The 27,795-nt window shown below is 40.6% G+C and overlaps 1 protein-coding gene across 2 annotated transcripts in view; it reads left to right on the plus strand.

Annotated features, from left to right (window-relative positions):
- The window catches only part of LOC111967716 (immunoglobulin superfamily member 21-like), a 317,443-nt gene that overhangs the window by 123,472 nt on the left and 166,176 nt on the right, over nt 1–27,795 (plus strand). For both annotated transcript variants that reach the window (XM_023993007.2, XM_023993015.2), the window contains exon 2: nt 932–1,044. In XM_023993007.2, coding sequence (XP_023848775.1) covers nt 932–1,044 — 113 coding nt within the window. The remainder of the gene's footprint in view (nt 1–931; nt 1,045–27,795) is intronic.

A 27,795-nucleotide genomic window follows, 5' to 3' on the forward strand; every position in this document is an offset into this window, starting at 1 on the left:
CTAAACTCCAGTCCTCCAGTACCCCCAACAGTAAAATGTTTTGTTGTAGCCCGGGAAAAGCACACCTGGTTGAACTTGTCATATAATCATTCAGCCCTCAATGAGTTGAATCAGGTGAGTTTGTCTGGGGCTACAACAGAAATATATGTTGTTCGGTGTACTCGAGGACTGGAGTTAGAAAACCCTGCTCTAAAGTATAATAATATTTTTTGGGGGTCAAACTACACATATYTCCATGTTTCAAACAATCATTAATATGCATGCGCTGCTGGTGTTCCATCAACAGGGAACAAAGATTGATCTAACTTTGAATTGTTGATAGCAAACTTGCTATTATACACTGAATATACCAAATATTATGAACACCTTCCTAATATTGAGTTGCCACCCTGCATTTTTCCCTGAGAACAGCCTCAATTCGTCGGGGCATGGACTCTACAAGGTGTCGAAAGCATTGCACAGGGATGCTGGCCCATGTTTACTCCAATGCTTCCCACAGCAGCATCAAGTTGGCTGGATGTCCTTTGGGTGGTGGACCATTCTTGATACACACAGGAAACTGTTGAGCGTAAAAAAACAGCAGCGTTGCAGTTCTTGACACAAACCGGTACGCCTGGCACCTATTACCATACCCAGTTCAAAGGAACTTRAAWTTTTTTGTCTTTTCTATTCATGCTCTGAATGGCACACATATCCATGTCTCAATATTCTCAAGGCTAAAAAATCCTTATTTAAGCTGTCTCCTCCCCATCATCTACACGAATTGAAGTGGATTTAACAAGTGACATCAATAAGGGATCTTACCTTTAAACTGGATTCACCTGGTCAGTCTATGTCATGGAAAGAGCACGTGTTCTTAATGTTGTATACACTCAGTGTATTCATGATATGACATTGCTAACCATACTCATATCTTTCTTCTTCCCTATAGGATATCTGACAGTAACAATTGAGCCCCTTCCTCCTGTTGTTGTGGGTGAAACTGTGACCCTGAAGTGCAACTTCAAGACTGATGGAAGACTTCGAGAGATTGTGTGGTACAGGGTGAGTAAAGCTACAAGCTCATGCTCTATACTGTATATGCCATGTACACTGGCCCATCAACTCTGATCTGTGTGGCTTAATCACTTTTTGTTGTCAATTACAGTGCATTCTGAAATTATTCAGACCCCTTCACTTTTTCCACATTTTGTTACTATATGTTACAGCCTTATTCTAAAATGGATTAAATAAAAATATGCCCTTATCAATATACACACAATAACCCATAAAGATAAAGCGAAAACAGGTCTTTAGAAATGTTTGCTAATTTATTCGAAATAAAAAACAGAAATACCTTATTGCCGAAGTATTCAGATCTTTTGTAATGAGACTCGAAATTGGGCTCAGGTGCATCCTGTTTCCATTGATCATCCTTGAGATGTTTCTACAACTTGATTGGACATAATTTGGAAAGGCACACACCTGTCTATATAAGATCTCACAGTTGACAGTGCATGTCAGAGCAAAAACCAAGCCATGAGGTCGAAGGAATTGTCCATAGAGGTCCGAGACAGGATTGTGTCGAGGCAGAGATCTGGGGAAGGGTACCAAAACATGTCTGCAGCATTGAAGGTCCCCAAGAACACAGTGGCCTCCATCCTTTAAATGGAAGAAGTTTGTAACCACCAAGACTCCTCCAAGAGCTGGCCGTCCGGCCAAACTAAGCAATCRGGGGAGAAGGGACTTGGTCAGGGAGGTGACCAATAACTCGATGGTCACTCTGACAGAGCTCCAGAGTTCCTCTGTGGAGATGGGAGAACCTTCCAGAAGGACAATCATCTATACAGTACTCCAWCAATCAGGCCTTTATGGTAGAATGACCAGATGGATGCCACTCCTCAGTAAAAGGCACATGTTAGCCCGCTTGGAGTTTGCCAAAAGGTACCTAAAGGACTCTCAGACCATGATGAACCAGATTCTCTTGCCTGATGAAACCAAGGTTGAACTCTTTGGCCTGAAGGCCAAGTGTCAYGTTTCGAGGCAACCAGGCACCGCTCATCACCTGGCCAATACCATCCCTACGGTGAAGCATGGTTGCGTTACAACATCATGGAGTGGGTATGATTTTCAGCAGCAGGGACTGGGAGACTAGTAAGGATCAAGGGAAAGATGATCGAAGCAAAGTACAGAGAGGTCCTTGAWGAAAACCTGCTCCAGAGCGCTCAACACCTCAGACTGGGGCGAAGGTTCTCCTTCCAACAGGACAATGACCCTAAGCACACAGCCAAGACTATGCAAGAGTTGCTTCGGGACAAGTCTCTGAATATCCTTGAGTGGCCCAGCCAGAACCCGGACTTGAACCTGATCGAACATCTCTGGAGAGATCTGAAAATAGAGAAGAATSGGAGAAACTACCCAAATACAGGTGTGCCAAGCTTATAGCGTCATACCCAAGWAGACTCGAGGCTGTAATTGCTGCCAAAGGTGCTTCAACAAAGTACTGAGTAAAGGGTCTGAATACTTATGTTAATGTGATATTTCATTTAAAAAAATGTTTTGCAATAATTTCTAAAAACCTGTTTTTGCTCTGTCATTATGGGGTATTGTGTGTAGATTGATGAGAAACAAACAATTTAAACAATTTTAGAATAAGGCTGTACCATAACAAAATGTAGAAAAAGTGAAGGGGTCTGAATACCTTTTGAATGCACTGTATTTATACATTTTATAAGATGTACAGTACCAGTCAAAAGTTTAGACACACCTACTCTTTATTTTTTTCTTTATTYTTAAGTTGTAATACATTGTAGAATAACAGGGAAGACATCAAAACTATGAAATAAAATATATGGAATATTGTAGTAACCAAAAAAGTGTTAWACAAATCAAAATATACTTTATATTCTTCAAAGTAGCCACCCATTGCCTTGATGACAGCTTTGCACACKCATGGCATTCTCTCAACCAGCTTCATGAAGTAGTCACCTGGAATGCATTTCAATTAACAGTTGTGCCTTGTTAAAAGTTAAATTGTGGAATTTCATTCCTTCTTAATGCGTTTGAGCCAATCAGTTGTGTTGTGACAAGGTAGGGTTGGTATACAGAAGTGTAACGACTTTCCTCTTCTTCTAACGAGGAGTAAGAGATATCGGACCAATGTGCAGCGTGGTAATTGTCCATTTTAATATATAAAACTGAACACTACAAAAATACAAAATAACAAAGTGCATGAACAAACGAAAATTGAAACAGTCCCGTATGGTGCAAACACAGACACAGGAAACAACCACCCACAAAACACAATAGACGAACAGGCTACCTAAATATGGCTCCCAATCAGAGACAACGACTGACACCTGCCTCTGATTGAGAACCATTCTAGGCCAAACACATAGAAATAGAACAACAGAACAAAACATAGAAAAAACAACATAGAATGCYCACCCCAACTCACGCCCTGACCAAACTAAAATAAAGACATAAAAAAGGAACTAAGGTCAGAACGTGACAAGAAGATAGCCCTATTTGGTAAAAGACCAAGTCCATATTATGGCAAGAACAGCTCAAATAAGGAAAGAGAAACAYGAATGTCAGTTAATACGGACAATTTCAAGAACTTTGAAAGTTCTTTTTAAGTGCAGTCGTAAAAACCATCAAGCGCTATGATGAAACTGGCTCTCATGAGGAAAGGAAGACCCAAAGTTACCTCTGCTGCAGATGATACGTTTATTAGAGTTACCAGACTCAGAAATTGCAGCCCAAATAAATGCTTCACAGAGTTCAAGTAACATACACATCTCAACATCAACTGTTCAGAGGAGACTGCATGAATCAGGCCTTTATGGTCGAATTACTGCAAAGAAACCACTGCTAAAGGACACCACTATAAGAAGAGACTTTCTTGGGCAAAGAAGCATGAGCAATGGACYTTAGACCAGTGGAAATCTGTCCTTTGGTCTGATGAGTCCAAATTTGAGATTTTTGTTTCCAAACGCTGTGTCTTTGTGAGATGCAGAATAGGTGAATGGATGATCTCCGCATTTGTGGTTCCCACCGTGAAGCATGGAGGAGGAGGAGGTGTGATGGTGTGGGGGTGCTTTGCTGGTAACATTGTCAGTGATTTATTTAGAATTCAAAGCAAACTTAGCAACATAACTACCACAGCATTCTGCAGCTATACGCCATCCCATCTGGTTTGCGCTGAGTGGGACTATCATTTGCTTTTCACTGGACAATGACCCAACACATCTCCAGGCTGTGTAAGGGCTATTTGACCAAGAAGGAGAGTGCTGCATCAGATGACCTGGCCTCCACAATCACCCAACCTCAACCAAATTGAGATGGTTTGGGTTGAGTTGGACCACAGAGTGAAGGAAAGCAGCCAACAAGTGCTTATTATATGTGGGAACTCCTTCAAAACTGCTGGAAAAGCATTCTAGGTGAAGCTGGTTGAGAGAATGCCAAGTTTGCAAAGCTGTCATCAGCTGGCAAAGGGTGGCTACTTTGAAGAATCTAAAATATATTTTAATTTGTTTAACACTTTTTGGTTATTACATGATTCTATATGTATTATTTCATAGTTTTGATGTATTCACTATTATTCTACAATGTAGAAAATAGTCAAATAAAGAAAACCCCTTGAATGAGTAGGTGTGTAAAAACGTTTGACTGGTGCTGTAGGCCAAATTAATTTTCCTCTTTCCTCTGGTGTATAATGTGTCAAAGTCACATTTTAAGGAATACGGATGGCCAGTCAATTTAGGCCAGGTGTAGAGAGTGTCACTCTGGCTCTCAGTTTGTAACCTGATTTTCCTATCAGCATGTCATTGCCTAGATATTACAAATATTGCCTAGTCAGACCATTACTCTATTCCACCTGGCTGATAGACATTATTCGATTGGTACTGTTTGGCGTAGCACAGATCATTTTCGACCAACCTTAACTTGTYGATAGTTCCTTAATACCCGACTTGGAAGACATCCAATGTCTTCTAAACGTCCATGTCTAGTTGCAGACGGTTCGTTTCAATTTAGAGTTTTACCGTTATTACCACGCACCTGTCTCAATCAATTAGAGAGCATTTGAAATAGGCAAGACAAGTACATAGTGTTGGATTACTTCATGTTTAATAACAAAGCATTTTCTAAATTCAAACGAACCCCCTGAAACTAGACATGGACGTTTAGAAGACATTGGTTGTCTTCAAAGTCGGAAATTGCGGAAGTATCGCCAAGTTAAGGTTGGTTGACAGTACCTACAGTATGCCAAACAGTACCTAACCTGTAATGGCTAATGGAGCATCACATCAGCCCATTACAATCTGCTAGCTAGTTATTGCCATGTCTTAATGGTTCACAGCTGGTCACTCTGCAGTTATCACAACCCCAGTTGGTGGAATAAACTGCATAAATGTTCAAGATAATTAAGTACAGTATGTCAGAGAAAGAATGTCTTTGTCTCAGCCCCTCAAGCTCTAATGCTCGGGTCTGTAATGTTGCTGTTGCTTTGTGGATAATGTGTACCAAAACTATGCCSAGATATTTTGCATAAAATGGAAGCTAATGTGACATTAATAGGCAGATGATTATAGATCAGAGGCTGGGTTTTGTCTACTGAAACAATGGTGTTCAAAAGAGGTCACACAGAAGCACTTGGATGGATATCAATGAAGCAACAGCTGTCAGCTCATGGCCTGATTATTTAATTTACCCTAAACTCCCCAATTAATCGCTGTTAAGGGTTATACAAGTACGCATGATGAAATATGCTTTCTTTATTCTGTGRAATGCTGCAGTCATAGACAGTATCCTGACTGATATGTGAGTAGAACTTGAGCCAGTTTAGTTTATATGGAGTCCTTACCTTGTTGGGCTTGTAAGCTTCGTGCTCTCAAGGACTAGCCTACAATAATGTTTAATATTGGTGCAGATATGAATGCAAAGTATTTGAAGTAATTCAGTCTCTCTTGATCATAGCAATGCCTTTTACACAGTGAACATGTCTGCCCTTTGGGGGAATGGATTTGGAAGAGGACATTTAATAGAATTCAACAATAGATAATTTTTTTGGAGTCCTCACTATCATTTTTGCCACGCAGGAACTAGACTGTTATGGTATGCTGCTGTAGSATAAAACAAACTCCATAGAGAGCAAGGCTGTCCACATCAAGTATTGGATACTGAGGAAAATGCAGAGGTTGTAGAGAGAAACCAGCCTTATCTCTCTTGTGCCCACTGCTCGATGCAACCACGAATAAATTATAAATCAATTATCCACACTCAGCTGCCAAAGTYTCTTTAATCTCTGCCTTTTATTTAACTAAACTGTCGACTTCTCATTTCTCCCCCACATTCAAATGGAAGTGGAGTTGATACCCACCTGGGGAATCATCATATCTAATCGAAGTCTGGCCAACGAAACAGAAGCTGAATGAACTAAAGATCTCAGTTAGCCACTCATTCATTACCAGGTTGCCCTTATCTTAACAGATTCTGTTTGAGGATTCTGTAATGCACACCAGCACCAGACTGCTCCTTGAAATCTTGCATATCCTTAGCATGGCTAAGGTTTAGCGTAGTCCCTCAAGATAATTAAGATTGCTATTGAGAGGCTTTCAAGCTGGCCTAGTAGAGTATTAGTGGGCAGCATATCGGAATGTAGAAAGATGTCAAACATAGTCACCTAAAAAAGCTCAAATTACTATTCAAAACTTGTTCGTTTTACATTTTGAACAATCTCTGTGTGGCATTTGACATAGCCCTGATAACAAAGATAATCATAAAAATCACAAAGTCAGACAACTTGGATAAACTGATGGAGGTTCAATATGCCTCTTTTGTAAGTACCATTTTCTACATGCCTCTTTTCATAGTTCGGGAATTTATTATTGTTTACTTGCACCTCACAAAGAAGCTATCCAGATCAGCGCAGTGCCTAATATCTCCCTGGAAGTTAGAGCAGATTTCCAYCTTACTGTATGTCAACACTGTGTTTGTGTTAGGGACTTATCTGTGAGAGGAGATGTAATCCCCTGAATTACACAAAGATCAGTTMATTGGGAAGAAACCCATTTGGGCCTAAAGTAATTTTGGGGTAAATATTGGAAGATAAAGACTACACCAACATCCAAGATTGAAATGTGGTTTTGTGATCCTTTTCATTCTTGTTTCACCAATACCAATAATGCAAAAATGCTCTTTATAAAAAAATTATCAAAAGTAGGATCGGAAGAATCTCCAATTCCACATTTATATTGGTCATGGTGAGGTAGACAGTGAAGAGGAAAATACTGAAGGAAAAAAACCCAGATGGACTATAATACTAGAGAGGGCTCACTCACCATGAGTGTTTTTTCCATCTATTGGATGTTTAAATGTATTAGTCAGACCAGACCACTATGCTCCTAAAGCAAACACATAAAAGCATCTCAAGTGTATGTGATATTCCACTGAGGGCCACATGAATGCTTTTATTTTGCAGTGGGTTCTGGCAGACCATGGATTAGGCACTGTGGATATGTAATACCATCAAACTGTCCTCAACATTGTAATAGCATTTCATGATGGGGTTACAGATAGAGTGGAGGAGAGAATCTCTATCAGCTCTGAAACCATTCTGAACATGTGCAGTAGGGACATGGAGGGATAAGATGCTGGCTGGGGAGGCCTGTGGAGACTTATCCTCACTGAGACGTGTGGCAGCTCACCTCATGCTGTGCTTGTTCTGATTATGTCACTATAATGAAGAGATACCCATGGCTCTCTCCCTATGGGGACCTCAGCAGTGTTGATGGTGACAGCGCAAGGTTTCCGCTTGGCTGCCTGTTGAGTGCCATTCTGCATTACGCTTAATTCTCCCTAGTTTAACCTCCCTCTCTCTCCCCGATTCCCCTCTCTCATTACTACATCCCTCCTCCCACTCTGACAGCACTCTTATGGGATCATCTCTCTGGCCAACATAGTCAGCAGAGCCCAGTGCCCTAAACATGGGCAATTTACCACGGACCTGTCACTAAGCTCATCTGTTTGAATTAATGCTCTCACACACATAGGGTCCACATGGTTCAGGCAGGTTAACCTCAGCCTCTTCCATTATAATGTCTCAGGACCAGCTGTCTTCAACCTGCTCGTTGTCAGTTTGAGCTCTATTCTCACCTCATAGAAGAGATCGAAGATACTGTTATGAAAGGATGGAACTAATAGTGTTATCATGGAGATATTTATATATATATATATTTAGTTTTTTTGCTTTCAACAGTCTGATAATTGATATTGCAAGACACCTGTGATGTTTAAGTTCAAGTTAATGATCTGAATGTGTCATTAGCCATTGAGAATTTGCTGGAATTTATACAATTCATATGAGCCTCTTGATTAAGTTGAATTGTAGAGTATTGATGTGAGCATTTGGTTAGACACATGATATTCTTCCACTTGAATAGATCACATGGGCTCTCATGCAGAAATGACTGTTGATTGACAAGTAGAGATTGCAGAGAGAGAGAGGGGATTTAAAGGRGAGATGTACAGTAAGTGCTGCACTTCATAGAGGTAGGCTTACTTTCAATAATAGCCTATCTCAGATTTTCATTACTTCAAGGCTTTGATGTTTGCTATCACTTTATAAGTGAACTGTAATGGGAGTAGCACTTATTTGTCAACTAGGCTTATTTGCTGTGGAATCCATTTTCCTTTTCACTGATTTTGCTTTTGTTCTGTGTAATGCATTACAGTCTCCCACTTGGGACTATTAGACAATGAGAGCCCATTTATTTGTGAGAGGTAGCCTAGCATAAATTTGTAGGATATATGAGAAGAACCTTGGTAGGAATAATATTTAACTCTACTAAATACAGTGTTATGAGCATGAGCAATGAACCTATAACTACCAAAGAAGTAAACAAAGGAATACAAAGCCACYATTATCTATGAACTCATTTTCGAATGTGATATAGGAACAATACAGTACCTCCCCCTCAATAACATTCCCTCTTATGACTTTCCAATCTTTTGTTGGTAAATGTTAGCTAACTGCTTGTACGTCTTTMAAAAATGGAAACATGCATGTAGCGGGGAAGTTTCCTGAAAATACGTATATATTATTAAAATACATTGTTTCAGTCCTGCAGTTTGGTTTCCTTAGAGCAGGTATTTCCAAACTGGGGTACACACAATGCCGTCGGGGTAAGCCAAATAAAATTGTGAAAAACGTTTATTTTTTTAAATAAAAATTGTACTTTTTTTTTTCATCACATTTTCAAACAGTCCATTTATATTTTCCAGCAGGGCTATACATTTGGGTGAGTTTTTTTTCTTGCCTGAGTAGCCTCATTTCTCTGCCAAAAATAAAATTAAACCATCTAGTGTTCAGMGAAATAACACCACAATGTCAAATACAGGTAGCCTAGTCAAATAATTAACATCCAATCACATTAACCATTACTCTCTCGCGGGAATTCCACTAACGGTCCGTATGTAGCCACGTGACCGGTCGGGAGTGGGCTACAGTACTACAGCAAGAGCAAAATAATCCTAATAAAATAAAATAATAAAAACCTTAGTGTAACAACAGTTTTAGTAAGTAATACTGAAGTCGTGCACAATTATCAATGTCTATTTAGGTTTATGTCGCCCATTCATTGTCAGTTAGAGACACAGTAGGACMCAAAAGCATAATCAGTGCTCTAACTCCCCCTTGCGCTGGTCTGGAGCAATGAAGTGGTGACGCAGGGTACCGTACTAAACTACAAATTACCTCTAAGTCCCRCAGCATAATAACAAATATTTTAGTGGAGCAACCACTGTATCCTGCAGCATCCACGAGAGGCTCTTGCTGCCAAGGGAATGCCTGATAGCTTGAAAGACGTTTTGGACACTACAGTGAAAATGGTTAACTTTGTTAAAGCAAGGCCCCTGAACTCTTGTGTATTTTCTGCACTATGTAATGATATGGGCAGCGACCATGTAACGCTTTTACAACATACTAATGGTTTAGTATGCTGGTTATCAAGAGGCAAAGTATTGACACTTTTTTTTAATGAGAGACGAGCATAAAGTTTTCTTTACTAACCATCATTTTCACTTGTCTGACCGCTTGCATGATGACGAGTTTCTCACACGACTGGCAACATCTGGGTGATCTGGGTGATGTTTTTCTCGCCTGAATGATCTGAATCCAGGACTATATTCAAYGTGTGGAACAAAATTGAGGCTATGATTTAAGAAGTTGGAGCTCTTCTCTGTCTGCATTAACAAGGACAACACACAGATCTTTCCATCATTGTATGACTCAAGCTTATGGACAATGTCAAATCTGATATAGCGAAGCACCTGAGTGAGCAATTACGCAGATACTTTCCCGAAACGGATGACACAAACAACTGGATTCATTATCCCTTTCATACCCTGCCTCCAGTCCACTTACCGATATCTGAACAAGAGAGCCTCATCAAAATTGCAACAAGTGGTTCTGTGAAAATTTTATTTAAATCAGAAGCCACTGCCAGATTTCTGGATTGGGCTGCGCTCAGAGTATTCTGCCTGGGCAAGTCTTGCTGTTAAGACACTGATGCCCTTTGCAACCACATACCTATGTGAGAATGTATTCTCGGCCCTCACTAGCATAAAAACGAAATACAGGCACAGACTGTGTGTGGAAAATGATTTAAGACTGAGACTCTCTCCAATACATCCCAACATTGCAGAGTTATGTGCATCCTTTCAGGCACACCCTTCTCATTAACCTGTGGTGAGTTATTCATAATTCTCGATGAACAAATACGATTTTATATGTAAGATGGTTAAATAAAGAGCAAAATTATTGATTATTATTATATTATTATTTGTGCCCTGATCCTATAAGAGCTCTTTGTCACTTCCCACGGTTGTGGCAACACTCATTCTTATGTTTAATAAATGTATCGTATAGTGTGTGTGTAGCAGGCTTACAATGATGGCAAAAAACAACATTTGAGAGTGCGCTGACCCTGGTGCTAGAGGGGGTACGCAGCTGGAGGTAGAATGTTTGAAATGGTACGGGACTTTGAAAAGTTTGGGAACCACTGCCTTAAAGGAAAAGCTTGTCTTTAAAATTGGGAAAGTTTATTTTTATCTGTAACATACTGTGATGTAATTCATGCAGTCTAAGCTGGAACATAAAAGCAATTGTGGAATGATGATGAGAATGAGACAGTTGCTGCTCACACAGACTCCCCCTGCACCTCATCTTATTCTAATATCCCTTACTGAAAAAAACATGTACTGTTTGCTTCTAGTGACAATGCATATTGTTACCACAGGTTTGCCACAGATTAAAAAAGAATCTTCAGAGAATTGTTTGCCAGAAAAAACCTCTGGCGAACTGTTTAGCTATAGTGGCAATACATATTATTGTTGCCAAAGGTTTGCTGTAAATCACCACTAGTGGCAAACATTTACAAACGTCTGGCAACACTTTGTGGCACACTATTTAGTGCCAGAAACTTGCGGGAAGTTTGCAGCAGCAACTTCAATTTGGTAAGGGACACACTTACAATGTCTTTGGTTGTGCATCAAGCTTAACTTGTGGCCTACATTTCTCTACAAATCGCATTAACGCTGTTGACACAGAAAAAGCACAAGATCATGGGTATGCAAATTACTTTTCTCTTGAGTAGTACAACACCAGAAGTTGGAGGAGGACATTGGAGTGCATTGTGMCAGGGCAAAATCTATAGCTGGCTGGGCTATTCAGTCCAGAGTCAGATGGATTTGTCCAGATACATGTAACTATACATACCTTTGAACAGGGATAGGATGGCTGGTATAATACTTGACCAAGAAGTAGTGTTTTTCTTTCTACGGTAATCCTGTTTCCTGACTGCGGAGAGATGAGGGAGGCGTCACATTCCAAATCCGAGTCGGAAAAACTCAGGGACAGGGTTGCCCAGGCAACAGGAATATGTGAGCACAGTAAAGAGCTCTCTGTGTACACACAGCACACTCCTGTGGGGGGTTTGTGTGCTCAACTTTCTGCTGCTTTAAACCCCCAAGTGTAATTATGTCATTGTGAAAATGGCTCGGCTTGTTGGAGTATCTCGAGTGTATGTAAATATATATATAAATATATACAGTATCTATATATCAGACCCCTTAGTTCCAGTGAAGGGACATTTTAATGCTACAGCATACTGTACAATATTTGATTAATCTGAATAATGTGTAGCAGCAAAAGTTTTACTTGATTCTTAACACAGACCGCATACCACGGGTATGACAAAATATTTATTTTACTGCTCTAATTATGTTGGTAACCAGTTTATAATAGCAATAAGGCACTTTGGGGGTTTGTGGTATATGGCCAATATTCCAAAGCTAAGGGCTGTATCCAGGCACTCCGTGTTGCGTCGGGCTTAACAATAGCCCTTAGTCGTGGTATATTGGCCATATACCACATCCCATATACTGTATATATATATATATATATATATATATATTGGCACTTTGGGTTATTTATATATATATATATATTATATATATATATATAATATATATATATATATATATATATATATATATATATATATATATATATATATATATATATATTATATATATATATATATATATATAATATATATACAGTGGGGAGAACAAGTATTTGATACACTGCCGATTTTGCAGGTTTTACTACTTACAAGCATGTAGAGATCTGTAAGGTGGAAAGTTTTAAGTTCCTCGGCGTACACATCACGGACAAACTGAAATGGTCCACCCACACAGACAGCGTGGTGAAGAAGGCACAGCAGCGCCTCTTCAACCTCAGGAGGCTGAAGAAATTTGGCTTGTCACCAAAAACACTCACAAACTTTTTTGAGAGCATCCTGTCGGGCTGCATCACCGCCTGTTACGGCAACTGCTCGCCCACAACCGTAAGGCTCTCCAGAGGGTAGTGAGATCTGCACAACGCATCACTGGGGCAAACTAACTGCCCTCCAGGACACCTACACCACCCGATGTCACAGGAAGGCCAAAAAGATCATCAAGAACAACAACCACCCGAGCCACTGCCTGTTCACCCCGCTATCATCCAGAAGGCGAGGTCAGTACAGTGCATCAAAGCGGGGACCGAGAGACTGAAAAACAGCTTCTATCTCAAGGCCATCAGACTGTTAAACAGCCATCACTAACATTGAGTGGCTGCTGCCGACATACTGACTCATCTCTAGCCACTTCAATAATGAAAAATGTATGTAATAAATGTATCACTAGCCACTTAAAACAATGCCACTTTATATAATGTTTACATACCCTACATTACTCATCTCATATGTATATACTGTACTCCATACCATCTACTGCATCTTGCCTATGCCGTTCGGCCATCGCTCATTCATATACTTGTTAGATGCTACTGCATGGTCGGAACTAGAAGCACAAGCATTCGCTACACTCGCATTAACATCTGCTAACCATGTGTATGTGACAAGTAAATTTGATTGATTTGTGCTTCCAACTTTGTGGCAACAGTTTGGGAAGACCCTTTCCTGTTTCAGAATGACAATCCCACGTGCACAAAGCAAGGTCCACACAAAAATGGTTTGTCGAAATCGTTGTGGAACTTGACTGACCTGCACAGAGCCTTGAACTCAACCTCATCGAACACATTTGGGATGAATTGGAACACCTACTGCGAGCCAGGCCAAATCGCCCAACATTAGTGCCCGACCTTTCTAAAGCTCTTGTGGCTGAATGGAAGCAAGTCCCCGCAACAATGTTCCAACATCTAGTGGAAGGCCTTCCCAGAAGAGTGGAGGCTGTTATAGCAACATAGAGGGGACCAACTCCATATTAATGTCCATGATTTTGGAATGAGATGTTTGACGAGCAGGTGTCCACATACTGTCATGCAGTGTATATATACACTGAGTATACCAAACATTGCAGAACAGCCTCAGTTCGTCGGGGCATGGACTTTACAAGTTGTCGAATGTGTTCCAAAGGGATGCTGGCCCATGTTGACTCCAATGCTTCCCACAGTTGTGTCAAGTTGTCTGGATGTCCTTTGGGTCGTACACCATTCTTGATACACATGGGAAATTGTTGAGTGTGAAAAACCCAGCAGTTTAGCAGTTCTACATCACCTTCTACCATACCCCATTCAAAGGCACTTACATGTTTTGACTTGCCCATTCACCCTCTGACACAAGGGTACACAATCCATGTCTCAGTTGTCTCAAGGCTTAAAAATCCTTATTTAACCTGTCTTCATCTACACTGATTGAAGTGGATTTAACAAGTGACATCAATAAGAGAGCATAGCTTTCACCTGGATTCAGCTGGTCAGTCTATGTGAATGTTTGTATACTCAGTGTACAGTATATTATTTTATTACCAAGTGGTGCTTTGGTCCTTCTTTGCAGCTCTTGTGCTGGTAGCCATGACCCTTGGACAGATCTACTACCTGAACAGATTTTTTGAAAGTGGCACATCTATGAAAGAATTTGATGAATCTGAATAATGTGTAGCAGCTAAAAATGTATATTGATTCTAAATGCAGCAACATTCCCACACACAGATATAGATATAGATTATTCAGTGTAATGACACGGTACTGTACCTGAACACATTTTTGAGAATATCCTATTCATGTTCAGGTACAGCAATGTTGTAAATGCGATATATTTTGATATCATCCACAACCATGCARATCAATTAGACGGATGGTGAGATAACTCTTTTAGAAAAGACCAATAGCCATTTGTTCCAGTTGGTAGTTTCGCTCAACATGTGGGCTGAAATCCATGTTGACTCTTTTGGTGGTTCACTGATTCATTTTTGTTTGAAGTTGGCCCACTGGAGCCGTATACAGCGCACTGATGATGAATCTTGTAATCAATGATCCAAGTAATTGTTTGACATCCTCAGATATTTACAGACAATTTAGCAATTGTGTATTAGACTTTCATTTTCAGAGATGCACTGTTGGCATATTATGTTGATAATGGGGTCATTGTCCACTCAGATATTTGGGACCTCAAGCACCTCTAATTTCATCCACTGAAGATCACACATATATAGTGATTCCCCTTGRCATAATAYTACTTACTAATGAGGCCTAGCCTTKGTATTCCTTTCCACTCACAGSCCCTGTATACAGGTTGAAAATGGCAGATTGTGTCACTGATAAGCACCTRAATTGGAACACAGTTGCTATATAGGAACATGCTATACATGACATCAGAGCTCAGGTTCTCTGCCTCACAGCTCTTTATGGGTTTGACTGACAGCCATTATATACATGAAGATGCCCACATCCCTCCCGCTAATTGGGCTACAAAAAACTACAAGTATGCTTGCTTCAGTTCCTCAATGGCAAAGCTAGGAGAGCTCAAAAAACACCTTATATTTGAAGGCTCTTTCCTTGAGTCATAAAAGTGCATTGAAATGACTTAGGAACTGTGCACAGTTTGGAGAGGTGTGTGGCCACTTGGAAACAACAGTTTCAACAACACMTCTCACTCAAACCCTTATAATATTTTTTTTAATATGGCACCTAATCCAAATTTTCAATGAATATTGTTATCATGTGACCACAGTATTTTCAGATTTCGTTATTGACAAATGCTGTGAAAAGTATTGTAAATGTAAAATGCACATAAAATCAACACTGTAATGTTTGGATTCAGTCTTGTGTCAGGTGAACTGTTGTGTCCTAACTTTTGGTCTGATACTTTCCCCATAATCCCCAGTGTTCTCTTTCAATTGATACAGTGGTCATTCATTTGCTTTTAATAGTTATTCTGTTAGAAACATTTTAATTTGTCCCTATCTGTAAAAAAAATATATATTGAAATACTGAACACAAGGATGTCATATAGGCCAATTTCGACAAGTGTAAAGGGTTCATATTTTCTGGAAAATACCATTTGGTCTAGTTAGAAAGGCAGTGCAGCAAGGATACATGATCTATGTTTCCAAAAGAAAAGGACATTTTAGACATCCATGGGGAGTTTTAATATTACACTAAACTCCGGATAGGTGCAGTGAAATGTGTTGTTTTACAGGGTCAGCCATAGTATTACAGCAACCCTGGAGCAAATTAGGGTTAAGTGCCTTGCTCAAGGCCACATTGACAGTTTCTTTCACCTTGGGTATTCAAGCCAGCAACCTTTTGGTTACTGGCCTAATGCTCCAGTCTGTTGTAATATTTTCCTGGTCATTATATGAGCATGCACAATTGAAATAGGACCATGGTATAAGGGGATGTATGAAACAGTGCTGATGTCCAATCAGTGCCTTTGCTGTTGAGTGTTATCCCTGGGTGTTGCATAATAGGAATAGATTTGTCATCTTATTTCTGCAGTGATCCAGTCATGCTTTTGGTCTGAGACCATGGTATTGATGGTATTTCAACAAAAATAACTATTTTAACATGTTCCTGGCTTTCAGTATACTTTACATGAAAATTGCAAACGTACTGAAACAATAATAGAGTTGACAGCCTGTTCCTGACAAAGGCCTCTGTCATCATCTCAATCAGTCTCTGGCTCTGTGGTGAATCGGGCCCCAAGGGGAGAGTGGCCATAAGGTGATATGGATCACTGCATCACAACCTTCCCTTTTGAGGATGTCACCATGGCAAATAAGCCATCGGTTCTACATTGCATTATAATTACACACTCTACTGTCAGAAAACGGCAAGATGTGCCATTTTTTACTCACAATGCTTTAAAGACAGAGAAGACATTACCTCTGTATGTTTGAAATGTAATTAAAGTGAAAGCATGGTATTGTCGCACTTTTATCAGTGAATAAGTAACATCTCCTCACATTGATTTCCTTTAGATCCCCTAAGTATCTGACATCATCTAGAGATACCACCATTTTACAAGTATACTTACTATATCTAATTCATTTTGTAATACCTCAATGAGCATTATCCTAATTTGAAGACTCATTGAAACATACTTTACCTGTTTCCAAGGTTCCCTTGTATCCTTACACTACTCTCCATTTCAATATTTACAATTKATATAATTTCTCCCATGATGCAATGCAGCATTTTCATGAATTAGAGTGGTGCAGACGACAGACCAACTGTTGTATTCCATTCCTTAGTAGCTTTGTTATCTAATGATGCTGAWGGAAGGCATGACACTCCTCTCCACAGAAGCATAAAGCCCTGCTAACTTTTAGAGGGCTTGGACATCGACAATCTCCAAAGTAAAACCACAGCAGATTTTCTAAATCCATTTTGCTATCACAGAATGATCAAAGATGAAAGTGATTACTTAGCGATTAGGAGTGGATCAGGGATTGATTGTAACATTTGCATTAGAGGGGGAAGAGATTTCCATGCCAGCAGAGTCTTAGCAGTAGCCTGTTCATAAATACAACTAAGTGAGTTCCTTTGGAAACATTGGAAAGAAGAAAGATGGACTGGTTCTAAGAATGAATGCCATACACCAAAATGTTTATCTGTAAAAATTAAAAAACTGAAATATGTGTGTGTGTGTGTGTGTCTGTGTGTTTGTGTGTGTATCTGTGTGTGTGCAGCAGAGTCCACAGTATATAGAAATGTTACACTAATTTACAGTAGATCAGTAATTCATATCAAGCTAGAAGATGGAGCTTTCAGAAGACCACTTACAGTGGGTGAGGCAGAGGGAGACATTATGCCGCTGCTTAAACTTAACTTAACATTTGCCATCAAAGGCTTTTGGAAATCGCAATTTGCACTTTGCCATTTTAGAGGGATAGGGAGATTGGTGTTGTCAGCGGTTTGGGCTCTTTGTTGYTTTTAAAGGCCGTTTACCATGGTTATCATGCTGAGACCTCCATCTCTGCTTTCATGAAGGACCAGCAGGGGAGAGAAGGCTGAATAGCCTGTATTGTAAGATATAGCGTATGATCTTGTCCAGCTGGTTTATAGGGACAGAATAACAACACTAAATGGTTGTTACCACCATTTAATCCACCCCACACCTCAGATACGCCATTTTGGGGGATTTGTTGTGTGTGTGTGTATATCAGTGGGAGATGGGTTTGAAACTCCTTTAGATAGAAACTCAAGTGTTTGGTAACTAAACTAAAAATAAATATAAATGCAACATGTAAAGTGTTGGTCCCATGTTTCAGTGGGCTGAAATAAAAGATCCCAGAAATGTTCCATACGCACAAAAAGCGTTTCTCTCAATTGTGTGCACAAATTTGTTTGCATCCCTGTTAGTGAGCATTTTTCCTTTGCCAAGAAAATMCATCCACCTGACAGGTTTGGCATATCAAGAAGCTAATTAAACAGCATGATAAATACACAGGTGCACCTTGTGTTGGGGACAATAAAAGACCACTCTAAACTGTACAGTTTTGCTACAGATATCTCAAGTTTTGAGGGARYGTGCAATTGGCATGCTGACTGCAGGAATGTTCACCAGAACTGTTGCTAGATCATGTATTGTTAATTTCTTTACCATAAGCCACCTCCAATGTCATTTTAGAAAATGTGGCATTACGTCTAACCGGCCTCACAACCGCAGACCATGTGTATGGTGATGTGTGGGTGAGCGGTTTGCTGAAGTCAACGTTGTGAACATAGTGCCCTGTGGTGGCATTGGGGTTATGGTATGGGCAGGCATAAGCTACKGACAATGAACACAATTGTATTTTATCAGTGTCAATTTGAATGTACAGAGATACCGTAACGAGATTCTGAGGACAATTGCCGTGCCATTCATCCGCCACCATCACCTCATGTTTCACCATGATAATGCACGGCTCCATGTCGCAAGGATCTGTACACAATTCCTGGAAGCTGAAAATGTCCCAGTTCTTCCATAGCATGCATACTCATGTGTATGACAGTGTGTACTAGTTCCCACAAATATCCAGAAACTTCGCACAGCCATTGAAGTGGGACAACATTCCACAGGTCACAATCATTTTTGTTTCTTTTACTTTCGGTTTTGTAAACCAGCTTCAAACAGTTGAAAATACAATATTTTTGTTTATTGAAAATATATTTCACAGCGTTTTAGATGGTCCCATGATTATTGCTTGTTTTTTCACATGAACTGAAATTAGGCAAACTATTGGAATTTTAGCAACCAGGAAAYGGAGGAGCGATTTCTCCATATTGCACCTTTTTAAGTCAAGTGTTTGTGACAGTCAAGAATTGATCATTGTAGCTGAGGTCCAACCATAACTGGTGAGGTGAACCACCATCTCTTCCTGGTTAGTCCCCCACCCTCCATAGAATAGTTTGGGATAAATAGTCCCTGCTACCTCTGACAGTTCACTGATAACCGGGTCAGGCTTGTAGCCCAGGAGAAACAATTAAAGAAACCCCTCTACTCCAGTGGGTATAATGCTTGTGGAGAGAGATAGGTTTTATAATAGATTTTTGTCTGTGTAAAATGAGACGATGACCTCTAGGTCCAAGGCGCTCAAAGAAATTGTCGCAGTGGGGGCAGTGTACTCCCTGTGGGGTTCAAGGAAATTCATTCAGGAAGCCACTCTCTACCATAGCATTAGACATGTTACCAGATATATGACAGCTACTATTCATGCTCGATATCACTAGACAGCTGTAGAGAATGTTGAAGATTGCCTCCATGCAGACGTGGTCATTTGCGAGCAGGCGGCTAGACACTTGTAATTGGCATTGACTTGGTTGGCGTTAAGAGCTGAATTAAGTCTAGCCATCATAACGGTTTGCAATTCAAGAATGTAAGGTTATCCACCACTCATGCCCCTCACCACTCATGCACTGACTGTATCTACTCTCTTACTTTATAAGAGTTTCACTCTCTGGGGTTGTTCATGTCTCTTTTAATCTGGCCCTGCCCTTCCCCAATGGGTGTATCTCTTTTGGCCTTTCTTTGAAATAATCCTGTTGCTGCCTTATCCGACCTTTACAGTTTCCTCAACTATTTATTTGATTCACTTTTTAATACCCCCTTATCAAATCAAAGTGTATTTGTCACGTGCGCCGAATACAACAGTTGTAGACCTTACAGTGAAATGCTTACTTACAGGCTCTAACCAATAGTGCAAAAAAGGTGTTAGGTGAACAATAGGTAAGTAAAGAAATAAAACAACAGTAAAAAGACAGGCTATATACAGTAGCGAGGCTATAAAAGTAGCGAGGCTACATACAGACACCGTTTAGTCAGGCTGATTAAGGTAGTATGTACTTGTAGATATGGTTAAAGTGACTATGCATATATGATGAACCGAGAGTAGCAGTAGCGTAAAAGAGGGGTTGGCAGGTGGTGGGTGGCGGGACACAATGCAGATAGCCCGGTTWGCCAATGTGTAGGAGCACTGGTTGGTCGGGCCAATTGAGGTAGTATGTACATAGTGACTATGCATATATGAAAAACAGAGAGTAGCAGCGGTGTAAAAGAGGGGTTTGGKGGGGCACACAATGCAAATAGTCTTGGTAGCCATTTGATTACCTGTTAYGGAGTCTTATGGCTTGGGGGTAAAAACTGTTGAGAAGCCTTTTTGTCCTAGACTTGGCACTCCGGTACCATTTGCCATGCGGTAGTAGAGAGAGCAGTCTATGACTGGGGTGGCTGGGGTCTTTGACAATTTTTATGGCCTTCCTCTGACACCGCCTGGTGTAGAGGTCCTGGAKGGTAGGCAGCTTAGCCCCAGTGATGTACTGGGCCATAYGCACTACCCTATGTAGTGCCTTGCGGTCAGAGGCCGAGCAATTGCCGTACCAGACAGTGATGCAACCAGTCAGGATGCTCTCGATGTTGCAGCTGTAGAACCTTTTGTAGGATTCTAATGGCCATGCCAACTCTTTTTAGTTTCTTGAGGGGAATAGGCTTTGTCATGCCTCTTCATGACTGTCTTGGTGTGTTGGACCATTCTAGTTTGTTGGTGATGTGGACACCAAGGACATTGAAGCTCTCAACCTGCTCCACTACAGCCCGTCGATGAGAATGGGGGCGTGCTCGTCCTCCTTTTCTGTAGTCCACAATCATCTCCTTAGTCTTGGTTACATTGAGGGATAGGTTGTTATTCTGGCACCACCGGCCAGGTCTCTGACCTCCTCCCTATAGGCTGTCTCGTCGTTGTCGGTGATCAGGCCTACCACTATTGTGTCGTCTGCAAACTTAATGATGGTGTTGGAGTCGTGCCAGGCCATGCAGTCGTGGATGAAGAGGGGTACAGGAGGGGACTGAGCACGCACCCCTGAGGGGCTCCAGTGTTGGGATTAGCCTGGCAGATGTGTTGCTACCTACCCTCACCACCTGGGGGAGCCCGTCAGGAAGTCCAGGATCCAGTTGCAGAGGGAGGTGTTTAGTCCCAGGATCCTTAGCTTAGTGATGAGCTTTGAGGGCACTATGGTGTTGAACGCCGAGCTGTAGTCATGAATAGCATTCTCACATAAGTGTTCCTTTTGTCCAGGTGGGAAAGGGCAGTGTGGAGTGCAATAGAGATGGCAGCATCATCTGTGGATCTGTTTGGGCGGAATGCAAATTGGAGTGGGTCTCGGGTTTCTGGGTAATGGTGTTGATGTGAGCCGTGACCAACTTTTCAAAGCGCTTCATGGCTACGGACATGTGTGCTACGAGTCTGTAGTCATTTAGGCAGGTTGCCTTTGTGTTCTTGGGTACAGGGACTATGGTGGTCTGCTTGAAACATGTTGGTATTACAGACTCAATCAGGTCATGTTGAAAATGTCAGTGAGACACCTGCAGTTGGTCAGCACATGCCCGGAGCACACGTCCTGGTAATCCGTCTGGCCCCGCAGCCTTGTGTATGTTGACCTGTTTAAAGGTTTTACTCATGTCGGCTACGGAGAGCATGATCACACAGTCGTCTGGAAGAGCTGATGCTCTCATGCATGCCTCAGTGTTGCTTGCCTCGAAGCGAGCATAGAAGTGATTTAGCTCATCTGGTAGGCTTGTGTCACTGGGCAGCTCGCGGCTGTGCTTCCCTTTGTATCTGTAATAGTTTGCAAGCCTGCCACATAAGACGAGCGTCGGAGCCGGTGTAGTATGATTTAATCTTAGCCATGTATTGACGCTTTGCCTGTTTGATGGTTTGTTGCAGGCATAGCAGGATTTCTTGTAAGCTTCCGGGTTAGAGTCCCGCACCTTGAAAGCGGCAGCTCTACCTTTAGCGAATGTTGCTGTATCCATGCTTCTTGTTGTGGTATGGAAGTACAGCTCACTGTGAGGATGATGTCCTCAATGCACTTATTGATAAGCAGTGACTGATGTGGTGTACTTCTCAATGCCATCGGAAGAATCCCGGAACATGTTCCAGTTTGTGTAGCAAAAAATAGTCCTATAGTTTAGTATCTGCTTCATCTGACCACTTTTTTATAGATCGAGGTGATCTAGAATTTTTTCCCTCTGGTTGCACATTTAATGTTGATGGAAATTTGGTAGAACTGATTTAAGTTTCCCTGCATTAAATTCTCGCCACTAGGAGCGCCGCCCCTGGTGAGTGGGTTCCTGTTTGCTTATTTCCTTATACAGCTGACTGAGTGGGGTCTTAGTGCCAGCATCTGTCTGTGGTGGTAAATAACACAGCCACGAAAGTATAGCTGAAAACGCTCTAGGCATGTAGTGTGGCCTGCAATTTATCACAATATACTCTACTTCAGGTGAGCAAAATCTAGAGATGTTCTTAGATTTCATGGACCAGCTTTTGTTTACAAATATGCACAGACGCCCCCTTGTCTTACCGAAGTGTGCTGTTCTATCTTGCCGGTGCAGCGTATATTCCTTAGCTGAATATCCATGTCGTCATTCAGCCACGATTCCGCGAAACATAGGATATTACAGTTTTTGATGTCCCGTTGGTAGGATATTCGTGATCGTACCTCGTCTAATTTATTGTCCAATGATTGCACGTTGGCGAGTAGTATTGACGGTAACGGCAGCTTTCCCAGTCACCTTCTMCGGGTCCTGACGAGGCATCCGGCTCTTTGTCCTCTGTACCTGCGTCGCTTCTTCTTGCAAATAACGRGGAGTTTGGAGAATGTCTTGTGCGTCGTCCTTGTTGTAGAAAAAATCTTAGTCTAATCCGAGTTGAGTGATCGCTGTCCTGATATCCAGAAGCTCTTTTTTGCCGTAAGATACGGTTGCAGAAACATTATGTGCAAAATAAGTTACAAATAACGTGAGAAAAACACATAATAGCACAATTGGTTGGGCACCAGTAAAACTGCTGCCATTTCTTCCGGCGCCATTTAAAAAATAAAATCTTCAGCAATGTGACTTTTAGAGCCAACCAAGGTGCAAAATGTATCAATAGTTACTCAATATGCTATTGTGTAAGGTGACATGAAGGGAAAACATATATTTTTAAACTCTATTGGTGTAGTTTTCATATTATTTTTGCTTTACACATTTGCCTTAGTGTTTAAACCAACATGTCATTCCTCCTAATCTATGTACAAGTACCACAACCATTTAACAGAGGAATTGCCTGCCTCCATCTACAATAACTAGGGATAATAAGTGAATGACTCACATTAAGCACCAAAGCATGTGTGAAAATGACAAAAAGACAGCATAGAGTATTCAGAGATATATTGTTGTATTTAGCTTTTTTTCTCAATGGACACCATTATAGTATAACGATTTTCTCCAAGATTGTGTCACTGGTTTTATACTCTGATATGATGGTGTAGGGCAGTGTGTGCGGGCATGTGTGTGTCGGCATGTGTGTGTCAGTGTGTGCTTGTGTGTGCATCTGTAATGTGAATAATTTGTCAGGCCTTTTGGATCATTACATTGTTCTACATATGTGCACAGACAGCCAATGTGTTTAACATAACAGAACTGATCTTGACTAGCTTTCAACCATTTATATGGATGGCTATGCTCTGTCCTGTTGTGTAAATGGTTTATCCCTGTTATCCATGAATCATTGCCTGACTGGCCCCTTTGGTAGTTGAGGGCGAGAGGAAACAACATGACAAATGCCATGACAATTAGAAAAACTTATCCACTGGGACAGCGGAAATCTTCCAATTTGGTTCCTGTGTTTGGCTGTTGCAACCAAATTCCAGCCTGACAAATGGAGAGAGACAGATATCTCAGCTTCTCCTTTGAGCTAGAGCAGACCAGAGTAATATTCCAAAGGTCAAATGTATCCATTGTAGAACTACCACCGTATTCAGGTAATATTGTGTATTATAAAGAAGCAATATTCTATATTCAAGTACCATTTTGTTTGGAAACATGCATCTGTTCAGTAAAACCAATATTATTTCCTGGATTAAGTATGCAAATATTTCTGGTATGTGAGAGTGGTGATGTTGTTCCCCTGTACTGATGTGATCCAGAATATTAGCCTCACTTTCAAACAAAGATGTTTATGTAATTTAAGCTTCCATGGCCTCTCTCCTCTGCTGATGTAGCTTATGTTCACTCGTTTATGATCGATCAGTCACTGAGACAAAGTGTTATGTTAGTGTTCCCATTACAACGTCACTGAAGTATTGACAAGCTGCTTGCCCGCTCTATATTTCTCACCCTGGTATTGGTGATTGGTACAAGGGCCATCATGAACCTTTTAGGTAAAGTTAGAATTACAAAAAATTATTATTGCTCAACGTGCCCTAATATCTTTTCAATAAAATGCCTATGAATGTCTATAAAAATAGAATCTAATTAAAGCTGGGGTGACTAAATTGCCATACCATACATCACAACACTGTTATACAAATAGAAAACAAATAGAAAAAAGAGAAAACATCAGGTAGTTTTGACATTTCCCTTTGCGAGCATTTCTCAAGTGTGGATTATCCTTAATTAAAGGGCAACATGATTAGTTGATAAATGTGTTAACAGATTGTTATATACTAAGTGCACAAAACATTAAAAACACCTTCCTAATATTAAGTTGATACACTTAGGAAACTTTTGCAGTACTTGACACAAACCAAATTGCCATACTTGAGGAAAAGTGAAAATATTGTAATAGAAAATGAGTCATGTAAAAGTGAGTCACCCAGTAAAATACAACTTGAGTAAAAGTATACAAGTATTTGGTTTATATACTTCATTTTATTTTTGGCAGTGAAACGAGGCAACTCAGACAAGAAAAAATCCTCACCCAAATGTATAGCCCCATTGGAAAATATAAATGGACTGTTTGAAAATGTGAAGAAAAAAAGAAAAAAAAGTTCWMATTTTTATTTGGCGTACCCGCGACGGCATTGCGTGTACCCCWGGGGGTACCCCAGTRTGGGAATACCTGCCATAATGTATTATTACAGCACAGGTGCAATTTAAATGTTGGTCACTAGATGGCAGCAGTGTATGTGCAAAGTTTTAGACTGAGCCAATGAACCATTGCATTTCTGATCAAAATGTTGTATCATGACTGCCCAAATGTGCCTAATTGGTTTATCAATATATTTTCAAGTTCATAACTGTGCCCCTCTGCACAAACAATAGCATGTAATAGCTACTGTAAATTGGACAGTGCAGTTAGATTAACAACAATTTAATCTTTCAGCCAATATCAGATATGTCTATGTCCTGGGAAATGTTCTTGTTACTTACAACCTCATGCTAATCACATTAGCCTATGTTAGCGCAACAGTAACGGGGGACCCATCGATCCTGTAGAGGTTAAACAACCTAGTGTTCAGCGAAATAACAACACAATGTCAAATACAGGTAGCCTAGTCAAATAATTTACATCCAATCACATTAACCGTTACTCTCTCGCGGGAATTCCATTTATGGTCTGTATGTAGCCAAACGTAGCTGCTGCTCATTCCGTTTGCTTGAAAATGGATGAATGGTAAATAAAAGTAAGGCCCGCGTCTATACAGATACCAGCTCTACTGGTAGTACTGCTACAACCAGCAGTACTACACCTGCACCTGTCGACAACACAAGTTGTTCTGCTTCCAATGCTAGCATMAGTAATTCTACATTTGTTGTTAGCCCAGCGAGGATGGACACTGACAGTTGTGAATCTGATGCAGCTGAAGAGCCCCTGCCCCCTTACCCGGGAAGCACTGAACAACAGAGGGACTTTGGATCATCGAAGAGGCGCAAATATGATGGGAACTACATTGATTTGGGGTTCACTTATATTGGGAGTAGTGCCTTTCCTCAGCCACAGTGTGTTAAATGTGCAAAAGTACTATCTCACAACTCGATGAAACCTTCACTCTTGTGCAGACATTTAGAACATGTACAAATGTACAAAACATGTACATTTGAAAACTAAGCCACGGGAGTTTTTTGAGAGAGAGTTAAGACGACTTTYGAGTAGTAAGACATGTATAAAAGTAACAGATACCATTAATAAGAAGGGGCTAGAAGCTTCTTATATGGTGAGCTACCGAGTGGCTAAGGCCCCATACTATTGTGGAGGACTTCATTATTCCTGCTGCCGTGGATATGGCTGGGACAATGCTTGGGGAAAAGGCCAAAAAAACTATACAGACAGTGCCTTCATCAAACAACACTGTTTCACAACTCATCAGTCATATGGCAGGAGATGTTTTGAAACAAGTACTGCTTCGGATACAAGCCAGTGAATTCTATGCGTTACAGCTGGATGAGACAACAGACCTGGCACAGCTCCTGGTATATGTCCATTATGTTTATGGGGGGTCAATTAAGGAAGACATCCTCTTCTACAAACCACTGGAAACCAGGACAACAGGRTAGRATATTTTTAAWGTACTGGACAGCTTTGTGACATCAAATAGACTTTGGTGGTAAAGATGTGTTGGTATCTGTACTGATGGAGCAAAAGTATGTTTTCAAAACTGTAATGTTTATATGAATTCATTCTGATTATTTCCAGGGATACACAACATTCTGAAATGTATGTAGATATCTTTGTTAGAAAGAATACTATATTTCCCTTGACAGCGTGATGCTGAAKGTAAAAATGGCTTAACTTACCCCACTCTCCCCTAYGTAGCTCAGTAACATTTCTTGTTGACAAATTAAGGCTGTGTTGAAACAAAAATACTAATAATCTGGATACGTTTGGCAGTGTATATTAGCTTTTTTTTACGAGGAAGGATTACATTTTCTGTGATGCCACATGGCTCAGCATGCCTCAGTCATTAGCTTGGTGAGGAAAAGGGTTTAACCAGACCATAGATAATCCCAGTTGAGATGCATGTCTGCAAAGACAGCCTGGAATCACAGTCTCTCTCCATAATTATGACGAAGACCATGGAATTAAGGGATTTTTTGGAGTTCTAGCAGATTCCATAGGCTATACCTTTGAATTATAAAGAGAAAATAGAAAGCTTTGGGGTTTTCTTCYATTACAGCTGGGTGGTAGTGGCACAATGCCTTAAAGTAGACAATACAGTATTAACTTTGTGTTTGGAGTTACGGAGTTCTTCAACCCACAATCAGGTTATAAAAGCAATGATGCTAATAGCTCTTATTAATTATTCTTATCTGAGCCAATGACACTCAAACAACATATTAAAAGCATCAAACAATGTTTAAATGAGCTCTCTTCTTCACTAAGACTCATCACTGAGAGCGAGTTTGGAGTGTGTGCAGTTAAGGATAGGACCTGATAGGACCTATTAAATGGCACTATGGAGAGCTACCTTAAGAGGGCTCATGTCTCTGTATTCCAGGCCTTGACAGTTTCATTGCCTCTATAAAAATGCATCAATTGGCAATATTCTAATGCTCCACCCAAAAGCAAAGCTCAGAGGATGTACTGGCATTTAAAGCCACTGTATTTCACAGTTGATTGGCTCTGTGAATTAGCAAAGCTCTAAAAAACAAATGTTCACCACTTTTAATGCCAAGAAGACTCCAGAGATGTGTTATAACCAGACTGCATTCTTGCATAAAATGT

The sequence above is a fragment of the Salvelinus sp. IW2-2015 genome, linkage group LG1 (genome assembly GCF_002910315.2).
Source record: "Salvelinus sp. IW2-2015 linkage group LG1, ASM291031v2, whole genome shotgun sequence".
Lineage (NCBI taxonomy): Eukaryota > Metazoa > Chordata > Actinopteri > Salmoniformes > Salmonidae > Salvelinus > Salvelinus sp. IW2-2015.